This window comes from Populus nigra, chromosome 15, assembly GCF_951802175.1.
Source record: "Populus nigra chromosome 15, ddPopNigr1.1, whole genome shotgun sequence".
In the NCBI taxonomy this organism is placed as follows: Eukaryota; Viridiplantae; Streptophyta; class Magnoliopsida; order Malpighiales; family Salicaceae; genus Populus; species Populus nigra.
The window spans coordinates 6,770,308-6,792,752 of NC_084866.1; the positions used below are offsets into that span (position 1 = coordinate 6,770,308).

General features: G+C 32.4%; 1 protein-coding gene across 1 annotated transcript; it reads left to right on the forward strand.

Annotated features, from left to right (window-relative positions):
* The first annotated feature begins 12,859 nt into the window (after positions 1-12,859).
* Positions 12,860-18,930, forward strand: LOC133673814 (peptidyl-prolyl cis-trans isomerase CYP57-like). The gene is made up of 10 exons (XM_062094709.1): positions 12,860-13,222; positions 13,670-13,848; positions 13,931-14,035; positions 14,368-14,474; positions 14,570-14,711; positions 15,296-15,551; positions 16,223-16,259; positions 16,857-17,052; positions 17,637-17,777; positions 18,423-18,930. Exons 1-10 carry the CDS (start codon positions 13,003-13,005, stop codon positions 18,561-18,563), a joined length of 1,524 nt encoding a protein of 507 aa, XP_061950693.1. The 5' UTR covers positions 12,860-13,002; the 3' UTR covers positions 18,564-18,930.
* Positions 18,931-22,445: the final 3,515 nt, after the last annotated feature.

The window sequence follows — 22,445 nt, forward strand, 5'->3', positions numbered from 1 at the left end:
CAATCCTTTCGCATCCCCAGTGATTCTGGTTAAGAAGAAGGATTCTATATGGAGATTTTGCGTGGACTATAGAGCATTGAGCAAGCTCACCATCAAAGACAAATACCCTATTCCAATGATCGAAGAATTGTTAGAGGAATTGGTGGGAGCAACAACCTTTTCCAAGATCAATCTTAAGTTAGGGTACCACCAAATCAGAATGACTACAGGGAAAGAATTTAAGACAGCCTTCGAGACTCACAGCGGTCATTACGAATTTCTTGTCATGCCATTCGGCCTAACCAATGCCCCAACCACTTTCCAGAGCCTCATGAATGAAGTTTTCAGAGATCATTTAAGGAAGTTCATTTTGGTATTTTTCGATGATATTTTAGTTTATAGTCGGTCTTTATCTGATCATTATAAGCACCTTGAGATAGTCCTTGAGATATTAAGAGGGCATTAGTTAGTTGCCAAGGCTAACAAATGTTTTTTCAGCAAAAGACAAGTGGAATACTTGGGTCACATTATTTCAACACAGGGTGTTGCAACTGACCCTCTCAAGATATAGACAATTTTAGATTGGCTAATCCCTCTAAATTTAAAATAGCTAAGAGGATTCTTGGGACTGAGGGGATATTATCGAAGATTTGTTAAAGGTTATGGTAGCATTTCTAAGCCACTAACCTCTCTACTAAAAAAAGGAGCCATAGGGTGGAATAAAGAGGTTGCACAGGCGTTCGCTCTCTTGAAGAAATTGATGACAAGTGCTCCGGTCTTGGCCTTACGAGATTTCAACAAATTATGATACGAACCTCGTGATCACATGGTCATGCAACCTACACGTAAAAAAACCAATTCCTGGAAAGCCAAGTAAATCAGGTTTGATAGGAGTGTGACACAAAGATAACTTGTACCTAGGCACCAGCACTATTGGAAACAAAGACCCCTACCCAATGAATATTGATTCGCGAACGAGAAGTATAAGGATAACGTCACGAAGACAGTTGCTCTTCGATAAGTCATTTTCAGTCCTTTATAGAACCAAGGAAGGGAGATTATCCCACCAACACACAATAAGTGCAGCAAAGAAGTTTATTGATATGAAAATTACGTAACTTACATGTCTGGTTATGCCTTTATTTATACTCACTCTAAACTTAAATAAACCCTAATGGACCCCCTTAGGTGGACTTATATGAAACCCACTTACAATTGATCCAAATAAGTAATAATAACCCAAAGACTAAGAAGAAAATAATACAAATCCGAAAGTTACCATCCTAAATATGATAGAATCAGATTTTTCACCATTAAAAAGTCCCAAATAGACTAGAAAATCAGATATGAAGGTAGAATTTATTCTGAAGTCTTCTTTCCTTTTTGTAACTAGGATGAATAAGGAATCCTTGTAAGAAAAGGATTTTGAAACATTTATGAATCCTTGACACACATGGAAACTATATTACAACCCATTAAAGATCTTTGAAGAATTAGGAGATTCCTAAAATAAGTTGCCACATCCTTTTTGGAAAAGAATCTGAGCCAAATAGGAAGTCCACAAGTCAAAAGGAAGTAGATAACAAAATTTGTACAACTTCTGTTGACTAGTATCGTGATGCCTTCCCAAACTCCGATTGACCTAACATTTTAACCCAAGGTAGGAAAACATGTCAGGAGACTCCACATAAAATGTCAGCCCGATCCAATGGTCGGATTGAGAATTATGATTGTTGCTGTAAAACTGGATAGTTGTATATTTACATCAAAATCCGAATTTGACCTTTCCTAGATCGTATCAAACTATTTGTAGTGGAAACAGACGCGTCCAAGGCAGGGGTAGGGGTAGTCCTAATGCAAGAAGGGCATCCCATTGCTTTCATAAGCAAATCTTTAGGACCAAAACAACAAAACATGTATATCTACGAAAGAGAGATGTTTGCGATTCTACATGCAGTGACTAAATGGAAACATTATTTGTGGGGAAGGCATTTCCATATTCGGACAGATCACATCGGCCTCAAATACCTCTTACACCAGAAGTTGACAACTCTAGCTCAACATTTATGGTTAGTAAAACTTTTAGGGTTATGATTATGACATTGAATACAAGCAGGGAAAGGAGAATGTCCCTATGGATGCCCTCTCTAGGATTCCAAGCAAGGAACTTTATGCTTTGACAACTTCCACCATTTCTACTAGTTTAATGGAGAAGATCAGATGGTCTTATGCCAATGACCCCGCTATACAAAATATCATTAATGATCTGCAACAATCGTCCCCCTCTCATCCACACTATACTTGGGTGAATGACCATCTTAATAGAAAGGGAAAGGTGGTGGTAGGTAACACTGATGAACTGTGAAGTAAGCTTATCTCCATGTTCCATAACTTAGTCGTAGGTGGGCACTGAAGGATGACGGTTACTACTAAAACTGTAGAAAGCTTATTCTATTGGAAGGGACAACACAAGCATATTAGGCAATACGTTAGGGAATGTAGTGTCTACCAAAGAAACAAGCATGAAAATATGGCTAGCCCAGGACTTCTACAGCCACTATCAATTCCATTTGCACCATTCATCAACATCAGTGTGGACTTCATAGAGGGTCTACCTAAATCGAAGGGAAAGGATGTCATCATGGTAATGGTGGACCGATTTAGTAAGTATGCTCACTGCATGACACTAAGCCACCCGTATTCTGCTCCCAAGATGGCTAAGGTATTTATGGAAAACATATACAAACTTCATAGATTACCAGCTTCTATCACCAGTGACAGGGACCTAATGTTCCTCAGTAGATTTTGGAAGGAGATGTTCAACATTCAAGGAGTTAGCCTACACTATTCTTCAGTTTATCACCAGCAAACGAACGGTCAAACCTAGATTGTTAACAAATACATAGAGCACTACTTGAGATGCATGATAGGAGATTGTCCCAATCAATGGGCAAGGTGGCTACCTCTAGCTGAATGGTGGTACAATACCAACACCATTCAGCCACTAAGATGATGCTTTACAAAATAGTGTACGAGTCCCCCTCATACACGTTCCCTACTTTCCTAAGGATTCAGCAGTGGCATCAATAGATGAATATCTAAACACTAAAGAGGAGGTGATTAACAAAGTTAGGAGGCACCTCCAAATCACTCAGAATAGAATGATCACAAGTGCAAACAAGAAATGGAGCGATAAAAGTTCGAGGTCAAAGACTATGTCTATCTAAAGCTACAGCCATACAGACAATAATCTAAACGGAATAAGATAACAAATACAAAACATGTTAGTATCAAACATTAAAGTCCATGTTAAGTTTATACTATACTTATTCTTACACCATTAGTGTAACCTTTTCACCTTGACATAATAAACTTAGCTAAACATAATGAAAGAGAGAAACATAAATAAACAAGATAAGAACATAAATAAGATATAAGTTAACTAAGTAAAGGAAATGAAAAGCATAAACAAGAGATTAATATAAACAAAACTTAAGCATTACAAAAATATAAAGAGAGAGAGCAAGAACATGATCTTGATATGAAAACCAAGATGCCTAAATGCATGGCAAATGCCTCCTTTTATAGACCAAAATTTGGAACTATTGATTTGATGACTAATTGTTGAGTGGGTGGCCACATCTTGACTTGGTAACAATCCTTATCTTCTTGTCTGAACAAAACGTCATTGCTAACGTCATAATTTGAAAAAATTATCTTTATGAAAGTTCTAGGAAATTGTCTCAGCTTTCCAAAAAAAAACGAATCAATGGATTGGGCTCTAGAACTCGAGATATGGGTTGAACACTGAACAGTGTACGGGCTGCAGGATAGATTCAGACTTCTCTTTTGATGTTAAGATTTGGACTTCCAAAAGACAGAATTGAGTCTTGGACTTCTCATGAATGTTTTAGGCCTATGTCTTAGCTTTCTAGCCATATAAACCAAACTGAAATCCAAGATTTACAACTCCAGATATGACCCAATGACTGAACAGTGTTTTAGTTTGGACTGAACCAACATCTCTTTTCTAAGCTTAGCCCTCTCTTTGTCTTCTCAATTTCAGTAGTTAAACTCATCAATCAATCCTTTTATTTATGTGATAGGCCTGCATTTAAGATGAATATTTACCATAAATTAAAGGTATCTTATAGTATTAGACATGATATTATAAAACATACTCTAGTTAAGGAGTTATTGATACTTCAAGTGCAAAATGATGAAATAAAACCTTGATAAAAATGCACTTTTAAGTACTAATCAATAAGCTCGATCTGCCACCCTCTTTCATGATTCATCCCGTGCTTCACTTCTCCCAACTCAAGAAGCATGTTGGAAATCAAGTCGTGCAAAGATCCCTTCCTATTCTGCATCAAGGAAAGCCTGCAACCTAGAGCCATACTAGAAAGATGAATGACTCGGCGAAATAACCAAGCTGCCACGCAAGTGCTTGTTCATTGGGATGGGTTACCACCAACAGATGTGACTTGGGAATTCACTAATAAGTTGAAGCTACAGTTTCCAGCATTCAACCTTGAGGACAAGGTTGGGTTCGAGGGGGGCAACTATTATCAGCAAAGGAGGGAAAAGAAGAAGATTGTTGTTCAAATTCAAATTAGTTACTTACCTTACACACCGTTTCGCTTATTTTCTTAAGACGCACTGTTTTGCTTATTTCCTTAAGATACATCATTTTTATAAGAACATTCCACACGTCTGTAAGTGTTGGGAATAATAGTCTAGAATTGTTATTCAGTTATAAATGGTGTAACAGACTACATGGAATGACACACGAAATGAAATTGAATGACATTCCTTGAAGTCAAGAATACCAACTTCTTATCACTCTCTGCTAACTATACCTCACAGCCACCATGGTTAAACATTGAACCATACCGTACGAGTCTCAACCTTCTCCACTCTGTTCATTCCCCTCCACCTCTAGACCAAATACAGATTGGCACCATATGTATTTTTCCCTTAATAGACTATTAGGTTTGGAGAGAAAAAAGGAGAGAGGAAAATTAATTGGTCGGCTATGAACATTTCTGTTATATACCTAGAATACACGACTAGGATCTTTTAGTTCTACATGGACGGTTGAGATTTTGTTTTAAACCTGTGACAAATCTACAAACAATAATAATATATTTTTATTTTATAAAAAATATTTTTTGATATCAACATATTAAAATAATCTAAAAACATAAAAAAATAAAAATAAAAATAAAAATAAAATATTTTTTTAAAAACACCTTTAAAAATAAAAATAAACAAATCTTCATTAATTAATGTTATACATTAACCCAATAAGCCATTTAACCTTTTCGTTAATTGATGCAAAATAATATATTACAACTCCATGTGTCAATTACAATTGAAGTTTTAAAAAACAATTGTAAGCATGGTTTTTTTCTTAAAGATAAGATATAAAATTATAATTTTTATAAAAGGTGAAACGTGCCATTTATACGTTGAAACAATTGTAGCACATGGAAATTGTCTAGGATCCAGTAGGATATTTTATTTTTAAGTTTTAACTACATATCTGGAGTTTTATAACTCTAATTTAAGTAAGACAAATTGCATTTGAAATGTATCATTCACACCTACAACTTTCATGAAAAAATATATTTCAAATTCTATTATTTTCAAGCTAATTTTCTACTGAAAGTTTAATGATGAAATTGTCATGTTTCTAGCTTAACAACAAAGTGTTTTAATATATCTATTCATCATTTAAGGCACCCATTTCATTTCAGTATCCATAATACCATTAAACATGAATCTTACATAAATCAAACTAATCAAATCTACCCTTTATAGACAAAAACTCTTTCAATCAAACCATCAGTCAATGACTACATATAATATACAACATCATTCAACTATAATAACATCAAAATACAAAACTAAAGTTCATAATCTAAATTTCACATATATTAACAATTTCAACAGATCTCATAGCACATCTTTATTCAATCTCAGCAACTTGGATGAAGTTCATACCCTTGATGTATGATGAATCAAGAGACAAATGTAAGGATAAACTAAGTTGTCATTACTTTCTCTTTTCTCCCATCACTTCTTTTAAAACCCCTCACTTACAACCTATACTCTTTTCAATCCCTTGATTTTTTTTGGTGTTTTTGATCTCCCAAATCCTTTAAATCCATGTTTCTCTTAGTGTTTACCAATAAATTTTCAAGAAATTTTCAAGGATTCCTCCTCTGTCCCTCTCATAAATGGTCGGGTGGAACTTGGCTTCCTTTGGAAGCCAAGTCTCCTATTTATACCCCCCATAAATATTTTATTTGCATATTAGGCCCTTATAGTTTTTTATTTGCACATTAGCCCTATATCTTTTTGTTATTTACACATTAACCCTATGTTTTCCCTTCATTTTCACATGGACCCCAAATATTTTCTTTATTTCTACTTTGGCCTTAATATTTTCTTTATTCATAGATTGGCCCCAATATTTTCTTTATTTTTACATTGGCCCACTAAACTCTTCCTCTCTAGTAATTTAATATTGCACCATCTCTTTTCTCATTCCTTTCTTTTAATTAGATTTTTTTTATTTTGTCATTTATTTCTAGGTTAAATTGCCCATAAATCCACCATCAGTTTATTCTAAATTTAAGCTGAGTTATTGCAAATTTTCATTGAATATATTCTAGTTTTGTATTCTCAAATAAACATTTTATTTCAAATTCCCAAAGCTATTGATGAGGATCAACCTAACACCAAGTGTAATCATGCTAACGACCCATTGGAGGTGTCAATTGGGCCAATTACAAGAGATAGGGCAAAAAAGCTTAAAGAAGCATTGAATGAGCTTGTTAAGAACATATGGAGCAAAATGGATCTAGAGGGGCTTGAGACATTCAAGAAGCATGAAGGACAACCTTTAATTCATTTAATTCATGCCCAAGAAGAGCCTAATTCGTATAGAACAAGGGGGCTGATGTGTCTGACCCAATATCAACCTTGTTAGGCTTGTTTTTTTCCTAATGTTACAAGGATATAAAGTCAGCAATTTATTCTCCTAATTAAGTAAAGAAGTTGGACAGATCTTATTCCTAAAGAGGGGATGATTATTTAATGTTTTTTCCTAACTTAGGAAGAAAAGTAATTAAATCAGCAACAAAGGAGTAAATTTGTTTTCTTATTTGTCCAAGTTAAACAAGGAAATCCAAGCTAATCAAGGACATCAAAGGGGGCAGCAACACAAAATTTCCAAATTAGATTTCTCCTAGTTTATTTGGGACTTCTTAAGGGTGATAAATCTGATTCTAGCATATTTAGGATGATAATTTTTGGATTTTTATTATTTCCTTCTTAGTCTTTGAGTTATCATTACTTATTTGGGTCAATTGTAAGTGGGCTTCATATAAGTTCACCTAAGGAGGGTTCATTAGGGTTTCTTTAAGTCTAGAGTCATTATAAATAAAAGCATAACCAAACATGTAAGGTTACGCAATATTCAGATTAATAAAACTTCTTGTTTGCCGCACTTTGTGTGTGTGTGTTGGTGAGATAATCTCCCTTCATTGGTTCTCTAAAGAATTGAAAACGACTTATCGAAGAACAACCGACTTCGTGGCGTCATCCTTATACTTCTCATTCGTCAATCAATATTCGTTGGGTGGGGGTTTTTTGTTTCCAATAGTACTGATGCCTAGGTACAAGTTATCTTTGTGTCACACTCTTATTAAACCTGATTTACTTGGCTTTCTGGGAATTGATATCTTTGCGTGTGGGTTGTGTGACCACTTGATCACAAGTTTCGCATCAGCTATCATCTTCTCCGCACAATAAATTTTCTTATATTCATTTAACATATAAGGTTTGTTACAATTTGTGTATATTTTATCACAAGGTTTACAATTTTCATCTATTTTTATTTTTTTCCTCAAACAATTTTGTCTTTCGATTGATCCTTTTTATGGCCTAATTAGATGAGATTAAGTTTAAAATTATGGTAGAAAGACCAAATTAAAAGAAAGAATGACTAAAATGTAAAACACTAAGAAAATACATGGCTAATTCTAAAATTTTTTTTATCATTTTTATTATGGTCTAAAAGTTATTTTGTTTATTTTTTAGTCTATAATTAGAGAAATGAGAGAGAAACTCATAAAAAAAGGTGGCAAAGAAAATATGAGTCAGCGAGCATCACCAAAAGATCAATTAGATGTATCAATTAGGTTTATTACAAGATTTGAAACTAAGAGGATTCAAGAGAAATTGATTAGGTTAATTCTGAATATTTGGGCTAACAAGTTTTAAATCTGTTAAACAAGACCTTTATGTGCTTTTTTGCCATATTTAAAGCTACAAGAAGAGTTTTATTGCGATTTTAGTTAGATGAAAAACTAGACATCTCAAACTTTTCATCCATATATGGTATGCCTAATAATTCATCCATATAAGAGAAGAAAAATATGTTTGAAGTCAGGATAGAAGTTGTTATACATGATTTGCTATTTATTTTTTATGATTTGTGGACTTTTTATTTAGCAATGATTCATTTTCTATAATGAAAGCATTGATAGAATAAATCAAGATTATTTTGGCAAGAGTTTCTATGTTAACAACTTGTGTTTCCTTTTGTTTTGTGGATTTTTTCATTGACAAGGTTTTTTTTTTATTATTCAAGGATATTATAGAGGGTTTTGGCTTATTTTTTATAATGCACAATTTTATACTAACATGCATATATAATATTCGATCTAATATTTGGATCAGACTATTTTACTACAAATTTCTGGAGGTCTTGTTTTATATCTAGTTAAAATTCCAGGTTAATTGGACACGGGAAATCCTTGTGATAAGGTCTAGAAACTATTGTACAATATTTATATTAGTTTCCTAGTTGATTTAAGATTATTGTTTTTATACAGAACTCTTTTGTTGTGTTTTCCAATATTGTTTAAGATATTTTTTACTTAGTATAAATATGGTTATTTAGCTTGTATTTAGTTTTTTTTATATAAATATTAATAAGAGATGGATTGATTACTCAGAAATAAAACTTGTGTGTGAGAGTTTGCTCTTATTCATGGTTCCTCATAGAACTACTTTGACTTATTGAATAACTAACCAAGTTTCATGGCATCTTCTATACTTCTCATTCACATCTCAATTATAGACGTTGGGTAAGGGTTGGTTGTCTATAGTCTTGGTGTCTCGGTACAAGTTATTATTGTCTCAAGCTTAATTATAAGCTTGAATTTAGCTTTCTTGAACAGGGTTAATTTGACCATGGGTTTTTGGATCTTTATATTCATAGGTTCGCATAAGAGAAAGTCATAAAAAAACGGTGGAAGAGAGATAAAATTATTAGTTGTCATAATTTTAACAACCAAAATGACAAAACTTGGTGTCAAATGGTTCCATTTGATGAGAGGAGTTTGACAAGACTGGTTTTAGTCTTTATTTTACTAGAAAAGGTAGATCGAAGCTTGAGAAGTTTTTTGGTTTCAAATTATCTTTGCAATTGTTTTTTGTTTTTTTTCTATTTTAAGGCTATAAATAAGTTTGTTGAGGTTTATAGTGTGTTGTTTTCATGTAAAAATTTGGTTAAAATGGTTTTTTTGGTCTAAAAGTAAAACACTCGATTTTCTAACAATATTCCAGCCATCTAAGATGGCTAGAACTAGGCAATAAACAATATGTTATTTATTTTATTTTTAAAAAAATAAAAAGGAATACCCAAGCATGTGGGCCAGGGTTTACAAGCTTGGGTTCATAAGCCTAAGTATGTCTAGGCCTAGGTAGTTGGTCGGCCCAACACAACCTAGTCTTTCTCTTTGTTTTTTTTTTATATAAATTTTTAGTTAATACACTCTCTTTTGTATGTTTTTTAGTTTACATTATTTTTTTTATTTAAATTTAAATAATACTCTCTATCTTTTTAAACTGTTTTGTTAATTTTTTTTAAATAATCTTTTTAATTATTTTATAATTTTTAAAGAGATTATTGTAATTTATATATTTATATTTGATATAAATAAACTGTATTTGTATGATGTATTTTTTTAAATTATTAGTTCTTGGTGAGAAAAGATAACCTCTAAAATAATAATAATAAAGCATAAATTTAAAAAAGTGGATGTTAAATGCTTACTCATATTTCTTTTGCATTTAGAAGAAATATTAGTTTAATAAGTTAGTATTCAGTTAATATTTATAACTCTTTTATAATTGATCGATTTAATTAGTTTTTAAATTTATTTTATTAAATATAAATATATCTTCACATTTATCAATTAAAAAAATGACATAGTAAAATATATTAATAATGTTAGTATATTCTTTTATTATATTAAAAATTAGCTTAAAAATATATCCACATTTAATGTGGTTTTTAAAATTAATGTGTATTAATGCAAAGTATGTGTTGTAATTTTCAAACAAAATATTTGTTTAGATGGGATGAATTTGAATGGGAATTTTTATTTGTATTTTTTCTTTTTTTTTACTATAAATAATTTGTTTATTTTCTATTAACGTGGATATATGTTAATATATACGAGATGACATGTTCACGCGCTGCCGTGAGCTATGAAACAAATGTGCTTGATAGTGTTTTAATTGCAAATCAGTGCTAGATAAGTAATAGAAACTAATGTGTGATAAGCCAATATTCCATAACATAAAAAAAGTTGTACTAGTGATAAAAAATTTAAAGACTGAATAGAATGATTTGTAGCAATCCACAGTGTTTTGTGAGGAAAGATACAGTGTTTTCCCCATATGATTTAGCGTTTTGCTACATGATTTACCATATCTATTAATAAAAATAAAATTACATAGCTAAATTCTCTACCAGCTCAATATTAAAAAAAATCGACAAAGACAATTAAAAAAAAACCTATGAGGTGAAACACTGTAGCAATCCACAGTGTTTTGAGAGGAAAACTATAGTGTATTCCCCAGTAAAATTGACAAAGATAATTTAAAAAAAATCATAACAAAAAATAAACCATGTAGGAAAACACTATAGCAATCCATAGTGTTTTGTGAGGAAAGCTACAATGCTTCCCCATATGATTTAACTTTACTTGTAATTGTAATTCTTAACTATCAATATTAAAAAAAAAATTCGAAAAAAAAATTTTGAAAAAATTATAAGAAAAAAAAACCATGGGGGAAGACACTGTAGCAATCCAAAATGTTTTGTGAGGAAAGCTACAGTGCTTTCCCCACTTGATTTAACTTTATTATAATTGTAAATCTCAACCAACTCAATATTAAAAAAATAAAATTAACAAAGACAATTTTGAAAAAATATTAACAAAAATAAAACCATGTGAGGAAGAATAAAATCTTAAAATTGACACTATAACAATCCACAATATTTTAAAGAAAAAAAATTATAAAGCTAAATTCTAATCAGCTCAATATTTTCAAAATAAAATTAACAAAGATAATTTTGTTAAAAATCATACAAAAAAGAAAACACAAAACAAGGAAAAAAACCATGTGGGGAAACACTGTAGCAATTCACAATGTTTTAAAGAAAAAAATAAAGCTAAATTCTTAACCAACTCAATATTAAAAAAATAAAATTGACAAATACAAGTTTGAAAAAAAAGAAAAAAAAATCATGTGGGGAAACACTGTAGCAATTCACAGTGTTTTGTGAAAAAACCACACCTGTAATTCTCAATCAGCTCAATATTAAAAAATAAAATTAACAAATAATTTTGAAAAACAATCATAACAAAAAAAAAACCATATGTGGAAAAACTATAGCAATTTATGATGGTTTTAAAAAAATTACAAAACTAAATTTTTAACTAGGTGAATATTAAAAAAATAAAATCGACAAAGATAATTTAAAAAGACACTAAAAAAACAAAAAAAAAACACAAAAAATACTGTAATAATCCACAATAAAATAAAAAAAATTCCCACATGTTATATATATACTAGTTATATGATCCGCGCGATGCCACAAGTTATTTTTTTATATAAATAAAATAAAAAACTAAGATTTAAAAATGTTAGGTCTTTCTGTAAAGCTATATCTAAGAGTCTTGGGTTTGGCCGCAACGCCTGACCAAAAAATAATATTAATAATATTAATAACAACATTAAACTTGCATGACCTAAGTTTAAGTGAGTTTGGCTGCAACACCAGACCTAATAGCCTTAGACGTGGGTTTGACTGCAAGGTCGTGTCATAAAAGTATGATAATTAAATAGGTTAATGAAAAAGAAAAAAACAAAGAAAACAAATCAACAGGAAGAAAAAAAACTAATGAAGAAAAAGAAAAAAAAATCTGAATTAACTAGGTTAACCCTTCAACTTAGGTTAATCCGTCAAACTTGGGATTCACGTCATGAAAGTTTGATAACTAAAAAGAAAAAAAATTGACTGGTTAACAGGGTTAAACCGTCAAACCAGGTTAACCCGTCAAGCCCGGGATACGTGTCATGAAAATCGGATAATTAAATAGAAAGAAATTTAATATTAACAAACTAAACTAAATGAAAAAAATTAATTAAAAAATAAAAAAAGTAAAAAAAAAATTCCGAGTTAACCCGTCAAACTCGGGATTCGTGTCATGAAAATTTGATAACTATATAAAAAAATAAGATTAACAAACTAAATTAAAAAAAATTATTAAAACAAGAAAACAAAAAAAATTAAATAAAAAAACAAAAAAACAAAAAAAATTAAAAACATAAAAGATAAAATATAGATAGGTCAGAGTATTTTAGTATATGTTATTATTGTTATATTATTATAAGTATAATTATAATATATAAGTTATATTATTATAATTATAATTATAATATATAAAAGTACAGGTGTGGGGAAAGCAAATTTCCCCAGGTCTTTTTAAAGAATTACTTAATTAATATATATATACATCAATAATTAATCGAAAAAAGCTCGAAGGCAACCAATTCACAGAAACAAAAACACAAACACCTTTTGCTCATTAAAAACTCCGCAACCTCCCACTCACTGCCCCTCATCCTGCTCACTGGCCCTGCTGAATAATGTCATCGATTTACGTGTCAGAGCCACCAACGAAAGGCAAGGTAATACTAAACACAACGTACGGACCTTTAGACATCGAGCTCTGGCCTAAAGAAGCACCGAAAGCTGTTAGAAACTTCGTCCAACTCTGCCTCGAAGGTTACTATGATAAAACCATCTTTCACCGTATTATTAAGGGCTTTCTTGTTCAAGGCGGCGACCCTACTGGCACTGGCACAGGTAGGTAACTCTGTAATTTCTCTGTGTTTCATTTGACGGGCTGCATTTTTTATTTTTGTATTAATATTGGATTTGCCTTAGGGTTTTAGGGTTTCTTGTAGTTTATATAGACTATAGATTGGTGATTTGTAGTGTTTGTTAATATAATTATTAATTACTAGTGATTGAATTTTGTATTGCCATAGCACCTTGTGTTTGAATTTGGTCAAATTGGGTTTATTTACATGTTAGTGAATTTTTTTTTGGGGGGTTAATTTGTGGATAAGGAATTAAAAATTTGTTTAAAGTTTGTTGCTTTGTTTAACAATTGAACTGGGTTTTTTTTCCTTGTTCAATTTTGTAGTTATTAGTAATTTTGGAAGGAATTACTTTTGTCTTTTAAGTGATTTTTTAATTTTTTTGGTTGATATTGTTAATTAGAATATTGATGCTTGTCAATATTCGTAGGTGGTGAAAGTATATATGGAAGTGTGTTCGCCGATGAGTATCATTCGCGTCTGAGGTTTAACCATAGAGGGCTAGTTGCATGCGCAAATGCAGGTAGGCCGCATTCAAATGGAAGTCAGTTTTTTATCTCGTTGGAAAAGTGTGATTGGCTTGATAAGAAGAATACTATTTTCGGAAAGGTAATGTCGGTTTTGGTTTTTGGGTTTGAAATTCTTTGGTGTATTCTGAGTGCTGTTTGGAGCTAAGTTTCCTGGTTATCAGGTTACTGGGGACTCGGTATATAATCTTCTGTCACTTGGTGAGGTTGAAACTAATAAGGACAATGATTGGCCATTAGATCCACCTCCAAGAATAATATCAGTTGAGGTAGGCTTGTTAGTGCTCTGAAATGCTTATCTCAGATTATAAATGCATAACAACTTGTGAGCTGTTCAAACTTCTATCTTTTAGGAATTTGTGATTGATGATCATGTAATGACATGCATGTAGTATGGATGTTTAGATGTATGATATATTGCTGATATTATGGTTATTCATCTTTTTTTCTTAAAAAAAAAATGCATCTGCTACATGATATGTCAATGTAATATGCTTTTGCATTTTGCATCAACTTTGATTCTTCATTCTCATGATAGTCTGTGGCACAAATTTTAAAGGAAGTTTTAATGTGTAGCTATATTATTGAAATTCCTTTTTAGGTACTGTGGAACCCTTTTGAAGATATCATTCCAAGGGTAACTCCCAAGCCCTCAAACAAACCTGCAACTGATACTGAAAATAAAGATTCAAAGAAGAAAGCTGTGAAGTAGGTTCCCCCAACCTAGCATAATGTCATAATTTGAGAATCCAAAGACATATATTTCTGTCCCTGTTACTACATTAAGGCTTTGCTTAATGCAGAAAGCTGAACTTGCTTTCGTTTGGAGAAGAAGCTGAAGAAGAGGAGAAGGAATTGGCAGCTGTGAAGCAAAAGATCAAGAGCAGTCATGATGTATTGAATGATCCTCGTCTCCTAAAAGAAGAAAATCCGAGTAAAGACACGGTAATGATGCCATACTTACTATGATGCTTCTTATGATAAATAAAAATAGGGTATACCCATGATTAAAGGGCAGACAAACAGCAACTAAAAATCTAGACAAAGTGCATAGAGAAGAAGCGCATGCTTGTGAAATTCTGTTATTGAACACGTAGATATTGCAGTGATTTAGTGTTATAACAGTGATTTAGTGTTCAGATATCTTTAAAATACAGCAACTTTTGCAGAAATAATATCTATGTTCAAGTTTCTGACAAAAATATGAGGTGCATTGGCAATAATGCATGTTTTGGGGTTCGAACTATTATTTATGTGCTGGTTTTTGTTGGATTAAGGTCTTGCCATGTCCTCAAGTGTCAAACATTCCAAGTATTCAGGAGGAAAACTCTCCTTTGAGTCACACATACTGTAAAATCTGTAGGTGCTGAGTTCGTCCCACCATTATTGCTTAGTAAAAGCAATTCTATTATTTCAATAGATCTACTTTAGAATGATATCCTCTTGAGTTAGCAGGTAAATTTATCCACTATACATGTGAAAGTGGTCTATTTTTTTTATTTATTTGAGATGTGTTTGAATCAATGCAGAACTCTTCTGAAGGTAAAACAACTAGGGATATTCAGTTATCTGTTAAAGAAGCTCTAAGCTCAAAGAAAGGCACTTTATCTGTTAAAGAAGGTCCAAGCTCGAAGAAAGAAGCATCATGGAGAGATTCAGCAGCTGAATTTTCCAACAGTGATGATAATGAAGAAGATGAGGGCATGTTTGATGCACGAATGCGCCAGCAAATACTTCAAAAAAGGAAGGAGCTTGGGGATGTTCCACCAAAGCCAAAGCAAAATGGTACCATGACACTTTCCTGTACATTTTCATTTGGTGAATTTTGTTAACAACATTGAGCATATCTATTTTCTTTGTTTCAAAACAATGTCCCTTTCTATCATGATTTTTATTCTTTATTTTCAGCTGACTTAATATCGCAATGGCAAAGCTGAAAACAGTGGCAGAGAAAGCCTTGCTAACTGTATAGGTTATCGCCATTTCAAAAGTGATTTCTCCTTAAGTAACACTAGTCTTACGTTACCTCAAAAACAAAGAAGTGTACAGGCACACACAGAGACATACAAACATATACGCAAGAAGCTCACTTAGCTGATTGATACAGGCAATTATTAGAAGTTGTCAATAAGCAATTAGTACTAAATGCTAATATGCAACTTCTTGATGGAAAATGAAACATAAAATGGAATCGGCGAATGACTTTGACGCTTGATTTATCTCATAATGGGTTTTTTTTTATTTTATTATTATTTCAACTTTACTCGATAGAAGCCATTGCAAGAGAGGAAAATTACAGTTTAGTTGATATCCCAAAGAAGATCACTATGCTAACATCTTATTCGTTAATAAGTTATCAAAATAATTTTTTTATTCATCATTTTTTGCATGTCTAAATTAGAGTCATCGCATCCTAATACTACATCAAATGCCTGTATTTTTTTGTGGGTGTGCAGGGAGCTCTAGCTCAAAGGATCGTCAAGTCTCTGCAAGGTTAAATATGAATGATTTTCTTTTTTCACTTATGGAATTTTCACTATCTTTTTTGAAACCGCATCCTCAAAAGATTATTGTGAATGCTCTTTCTTCACTTGGCATTTCAAATTTGCTTAGAAACTATATCAGACATATTGTGGCTAGACTTTCCCTGGCCCTCTCCATCAGTGATGCTATACTATTTATCATGATTGACCATGAAATCTTACTAGAGGTTGTGATGGTGGATGGGAAAACTTTTAGTTTCATGAGAGGAAGTGGTTAAGATGTATGATTTAGAGTTTAGTTAAACTGCCAATTACCCATGCCTACCAATAGAAAGGTGGTGATGTGTGCCACAAAAAATTATGTGGTATGAGGATCAGTGCTGAGTCATCTATGTTCAAAATAACTTCTGCTTGAATTGGGTTGGTGTGGTACATGTCTCCAGCATAAGTGTTTGTCATATATTTTTGTTTCTCTGTCATTATGATCAATAGGTTTTGTTGTTGGAGTATTTTTACCTGGTTAGTTGGTGAAATTGTTTCTTGTATTTGCAGAATTCTGAAACAAAGGTTAAATTGTAAAATTGAATTATAATTTTGTTCCTGCCAGATCCAATAGTGAAAGCTTCAATGATGACCAACCAAAGGTGGAAAAATTGTCAATGAAGAAAAAGGGAGTAGGATCAGAGGCCAGGGCTGCACGTATGGCTAATGCAGATGCAGACTTACAGTTGTTGGGTGAAACTGAACGAGGAAGACTATTGCAGAAACAAAAGAAGCGCCGACTTCAAGGGCGCGAGGATGATGTATGTTATATGATTACAGTTTATCTGTGGCGTAACTCCCTCGTCTGATTTGTTCTCTTTATATCCTGTTTTTAGCTAGAAGAATTTTGAAGTGATTGATCTTTGTTTGGCCATTGAAATTTTAGTTGCTAGGGAATTTTGAAGGTCAGGAATGTGGTGCGAAGACACATGAGTGAGGACTGATGCATGTTAGCACTGGTAAATATAAGAACACAGATGGGAGAAGTGGATGAAAATATTGGTGAAACTTGGAAATTGATGAGGATTGTGTGAACATGTTTTTAATATTATAGACGACTTAATATGTTTCTGTTAATTTTCTCTAAGATCATTTTTCTTATCATATTCCTTTACGGAATCAAAATTTTAGGACAATAACTGGTACCATTTTTCCCCTACATCACAGACACGATGAACAATAATTAGTCTAAACAAGGATGAATTATAGATGATGGAGCAAAAACTTTATGCAATTATTTGTTTCTTATTTATCTTCTCTTTGTGTGCTTATATAAGCTGACCTGTTTTTTTTCCACATGTAATACTTAGCTGTTTATTTTAATCCTTTTCTTCTGGCTAATTAGGTTTTAGCAAAACTTGAAATGTTTAAAAAGGCCCTCTCTACAAAGGCTGATGCCTCAAAGAGCGAATCTGGAGATGCTGATAATGAAGATTTGTCTGACTGGAGAACTGTCCCCCTAACATTTGCACATGAACGTGGCAAGGTAAGCTTCAGTATGAATTCTATTAATTTCTTCTTATGGTTTTGATAACCACATGCCATGACATTATTATATGTTTTCATCATTTTTTGCACTTTAATGTTGTAGTTAATTTATAGTGTTGCCACATAAACATAAGGTTGAAATTGGTAAAAAATGCCCAGAGTGAAATTAAAGATGACTAACTTCACATGAACGGTAATTTTGAATTTGTAAGAGTGTTTTATCTTGTGCTTACATGTATGGTGCCGAAAATATTATATTCATTCTCAAGCATTCTGACTCAGTCTATGCCAGACAGTGAAGCCATTACAGAATGAACTGCTTACTGTTCATTTATTGCTTGCTGAGTTTCAATTTTGTACATTAGCATCAACTTACTTGAGTCATGTTATTTGGTATTTTCCCTTTCTACTTGTCATTGTCATTTCATTGAGTTACATTGGACAGTGCAAATCCTGCTAAAAACATTAAATAGTTGATATTGGATCTTCTTAAACAAGAACCCTGAATTTCCCAGCATATGCAACATATAGGTTTATATATTCAAAGGTAAAAACCATGGTCATGACAGTAATTATAGAAATAGTATCACTCTTTGTTTTAAATATCTTAATCAATGTATTCACTCTTCTGCAACTGTAACAGGATGGTATGTCTCGCAAAGAGGATCCAAATGACTATGTTGTGCATGACCCTCTTTTGGAGAAAGGGAAAGAGAAATTTAACCGGATGCAAGCCAAGCAAAAGAGACGAGAACGAGAATGGGCTGGAAAATCCCTTGCTTAGACTCTAATATGAAATATGCAAGATGAGTTGGTTAACTTGCCTCCTTATATTTGCTCATAGTTGGCTACAGATAATTCATTATTTCTGGCCAAAGTCATTAGAAACTATGGGAGCTGGTTCCTGGAGTTGCATTGTTGACCTACAATGTGTTCTCATATGTGAGGTTCACTTGATGAGACCACCGTTTTTACCTGGAAACGATGCTACTGAGCAGCTGCCTCATGCTATAATCTTCGGTACTTGCTCTTTTAAATTGCATTTTCCTGCCTTTTTCCTAACTTAAACCTGTCAAATTAACTTTGGTAACAGTACTAACTGTTGTACATCTGTTAAATATGTGTGATTATTAGATTGGATTTGGAAACAATTACTTGTCTGAACAATCAGTAATTTGGTCAATTGTTGCAAATGTTTTTGATATATATATATATATATATAGATAAACCAACTCCACTAATAAAATCCTTGAATTTTTCAAATGTTTGACAATGGAATGATGGACGAGGCTTTTTTTTTTTTTCTGATTTACCTATGGGAATAGGAATATAAAGTCTTTATAGTTTAGACTTGTTGAATGGCCAAAAGCGCACATTGTTGTTGTGGAAGAACATATCGCTTCGTTAGACCTGATCTTGAGTTTTAATTTTCATTTCTAGAGGATTGGCCATATTGCTCGTTCCGTCAGATTCAAACAGGTGGTGGCACACGTAAAAGAAGTGCTTCCATGTACTGGAATTTAATTTGAAGTTAGACTTATTATCTCTCCCTGGAAAGTCTTTCAAAAATCAAGTTCATCTAAATTGTTCACTGTTCAATAATTTTAGCAAGACTGCTAAAGGTCAAGAAAAGATTGGTTGGTGTTAACTTTTTCGTTTTGAACTTAGCAACTTTAGTACAAGGAAAAATGACCATGCTTACTATTATTATTTGCCCGTTGCTTGTGGTTTGGTTAAAAATAGCGGGTAATGTTGAATTTGCAAGCGTGATTTATCTTGTGCTTCAATGCATGGTCCCGAAAATATTATATTCATTCTAAAGCATTCTGACTCCGTCCATGCCAGACAGTGAAGCCATAACAGAATGAACTGCTTACTGTTCATTTGTTACTTAGTGAGTTTCAATCTTGTAAATTAGCATCAACTTACTTGAGTCATTTTATTTGGTATTTTCCTGTTCTACTTGTCATTGTCATTTCATTGGGTCACAAATATAATTAAATAAGGGAAGGCAGTAAATCTTGCTGACTCTGAGGACTAAATTGTTCCATTGTTTTATATGGATACTGGAATAATCGTAATACGAGATCCGCTTAGCTTATGATCGCCAAGCCTCATTCTTTTTTTCTTTTTTTTTTAATTATTATTATTATTATTATTATTATTTTAAGAAATTTTAGTGCTAGTTTAATATTTAATCTTCACGGCCAAATTAAACATTATTCTTGCAGCTTTGCTAGAAGTTACTTAATGGAAAAGATCCAAAGCCATGCTATCCTAATTTCCTCATCTTTCTATTCGAATTCTTTTTAAAAATTAGTAGACGAGTCTGTTCATCAACCTTTTCATTTACACATATCCATAATTCAACTTTTTCTTTTTTATCTCAACTCCTAACCATATCACATACCATATAAGAGTGTCAAAAAATATCTTTTTAAAAGTCAATATATCATATTTATTTCAATCTTCCCTCTTAATATCAAAATAGAACATTCTTATCGAATTTTATGAACTTTCTGAACAATATTCTTTTAAACACAATCTTTGACATTTCAGCATGCATTTTTTTTCCTTATTTTGACATAATTAAACAAACGTCATCAAACTAAATATGTGAAATTAAACACCATTCCCCTTTGATGCATAATTGATTGAAAGCATGGTCTAAAGGAACTAAGAGTTCTCTCATTCTTTTCATGCTAATTTCATTCAATTCACACACATATTCACGTAAAGAAAACAACCTATTATAATAATTCATTAAGGAAAACCATAATTTCCCCCTTTTCCTCTTTGCTATTCATATGGCCGGCTAACTTTCATTGCCCCTACTCATGTGGTCAGCTCTTTATATCAATCCAAGTTGTCCTTAGAAATGAGGATAACAAGCACAATAACCTTATAATTTTTTTTTTCCCGGCAACACTCATGACACCAGCCATCATGTTTAATCTTGTTTCCAATATCAAATTTCTCATCCTTTACTATCATAAATCAACATGCAACATAAACAAATAAAATTTTAGAATATATTAAACTCTTCAAAATATAAAGAGATGAGGTGGGAAACACCTTCTTGTTCTTCTTAGTGGTCCCGTTCTGCTAGCTTAAGGTCCCGCAGTTGATGTCTCTCCTACTCCACACAAGATCAACATTTAATATCATTCATTCCCCTTTTCAATGTTTTTTTATAAACTAGCACGCATCATTATATGATTTCATGCAAGATTTTCATATCTAAATTAAATCATTATTTCACGTTCACATAGTCATCCATTATCCCGAACTGTGCAGACTTGTCCAAGCTAATTTCTTAACACAAACTTACCTCACCTTAATCACTTTATATGAGACTCTAATTTCCCATAAGTTTTTGTTCTTGGAACTGTCCAAGTCAGCCTCTTAACACCCATTAGTAGGGCTCTATCACTGTAGCCTTGCTTTAGTTTCTTGAAGATATTTTTGATTCCTAACAACTCTATACTTAAAGCTATCACTCCAGCCCTTAAAAAAAACAAATTTGAAGAGGTATTTAGCCCTCCCTAAACATAGACTTTCAGGGCTATTACAACAACCCCAAAGTCTCCTAAAAATTAAGTCTCTCTATTGCTCCATTTCCTTTTAATTTTGGGGCTATTTTAGCTCATAAAACTAATTTTGGCAACAATTTCAATCAATCATAAATAACAAACGAATAATATTACAAGAAATCCATATGGTCAAGTTATAATTCATTATTATAAGTATAACATATCCAAATATAAACGCCATCCAACGGTGAAAGTTTTAGAAATATTGGTCTAACCAAATTGACCTAAAACTTGTAGACTTACTGTGAAAGAAGCATAACATTTGTTTAGAGTGGTTAATTGTGATCTCCACCGTTCAGAATCTGGACAGAATCTGGATGAACAACATATCTAAATTATAGCCAGATCCAACGGTGGAAGGTGGAGAAAATGGTTGGCTATTGAGACTGTCCAGAAGTGTATTTTCCCAGAAGTTTTCCTCCTACGATATCTTTCAAATAGGGACTGCTATAGAAGATCCCTCCGGTTACAATGTATAAGATATAGATGCGAACAACATATCCAAATATCATTCTGATCCAACGGTGGAAGGTGGAGTTATAGCTGTCAGAATTTCTGCTATCAATATATCTTCTCTTTGTCTCCTAAGTTCCTTCTTTTCTCTCTTGTTTCTTGTTGATTTGTAGCTAAAAACACTTTTCCTAACACAATTTTTGGGTTCCTTTTTCACTATTTCTCTCCCAAGCTCTCTTTTGTCTCTTTTTTTCCTCCTATGTTTTTTTGTCCAGCCATGGTTTAATGAAGAAGAGAGCTGTTTGAATTTTTCAACTGATCAAGCATATTTACAAAACTATCATTAATGATTTTCATGCTATTTTTCAATCTAATTGTCGATATTATTTGACTACTTATCAAACTCTGATCACTCTAAAAGTTTAACTACATATGAAACTTCATGTAAAGGAGGCCCTTGTAAATTTTTAGTTCGATCCGACAGTTGGATTGAGTGTTATGCTTAATAGCGCTAAAGTGGTCAGTAGGTGATTTTTACGCAAAAAAATCAAAATTTTCTTGTTTAACCCTTTTATAAAACATATACATTAATCCTCTAAGCCCTAGGGGTCATTTTATCA

What these genes read in the sequence shown, in the direction of transcription:
- LOC133673814 (XM_062094709.1), top strand. Translation starts at nt 13,003, where the DNA reads ATGTCATCGATTTACGTGTCAGAGCCACCAACGAAAGGCAAGGTAATA. An exon ending in AGAATACTATTTTCGGAAAG is followed by an intron (nt 13,849 to 13,930) that starts GTAATGTCGGTT and finishes CCTGGTTATCAG; the next exon opens with GTTACTGGGGACTCGGTATA. An exon ending in ACCAAAGCCAAAGCAAAATG is followed by an intron (nt 15,552 to 16,222) that starts GTACCATGACAC and finishes GTGGGTGTGCAG; the next exon opens with GGAGCTCTAGCTCAAAGGAT.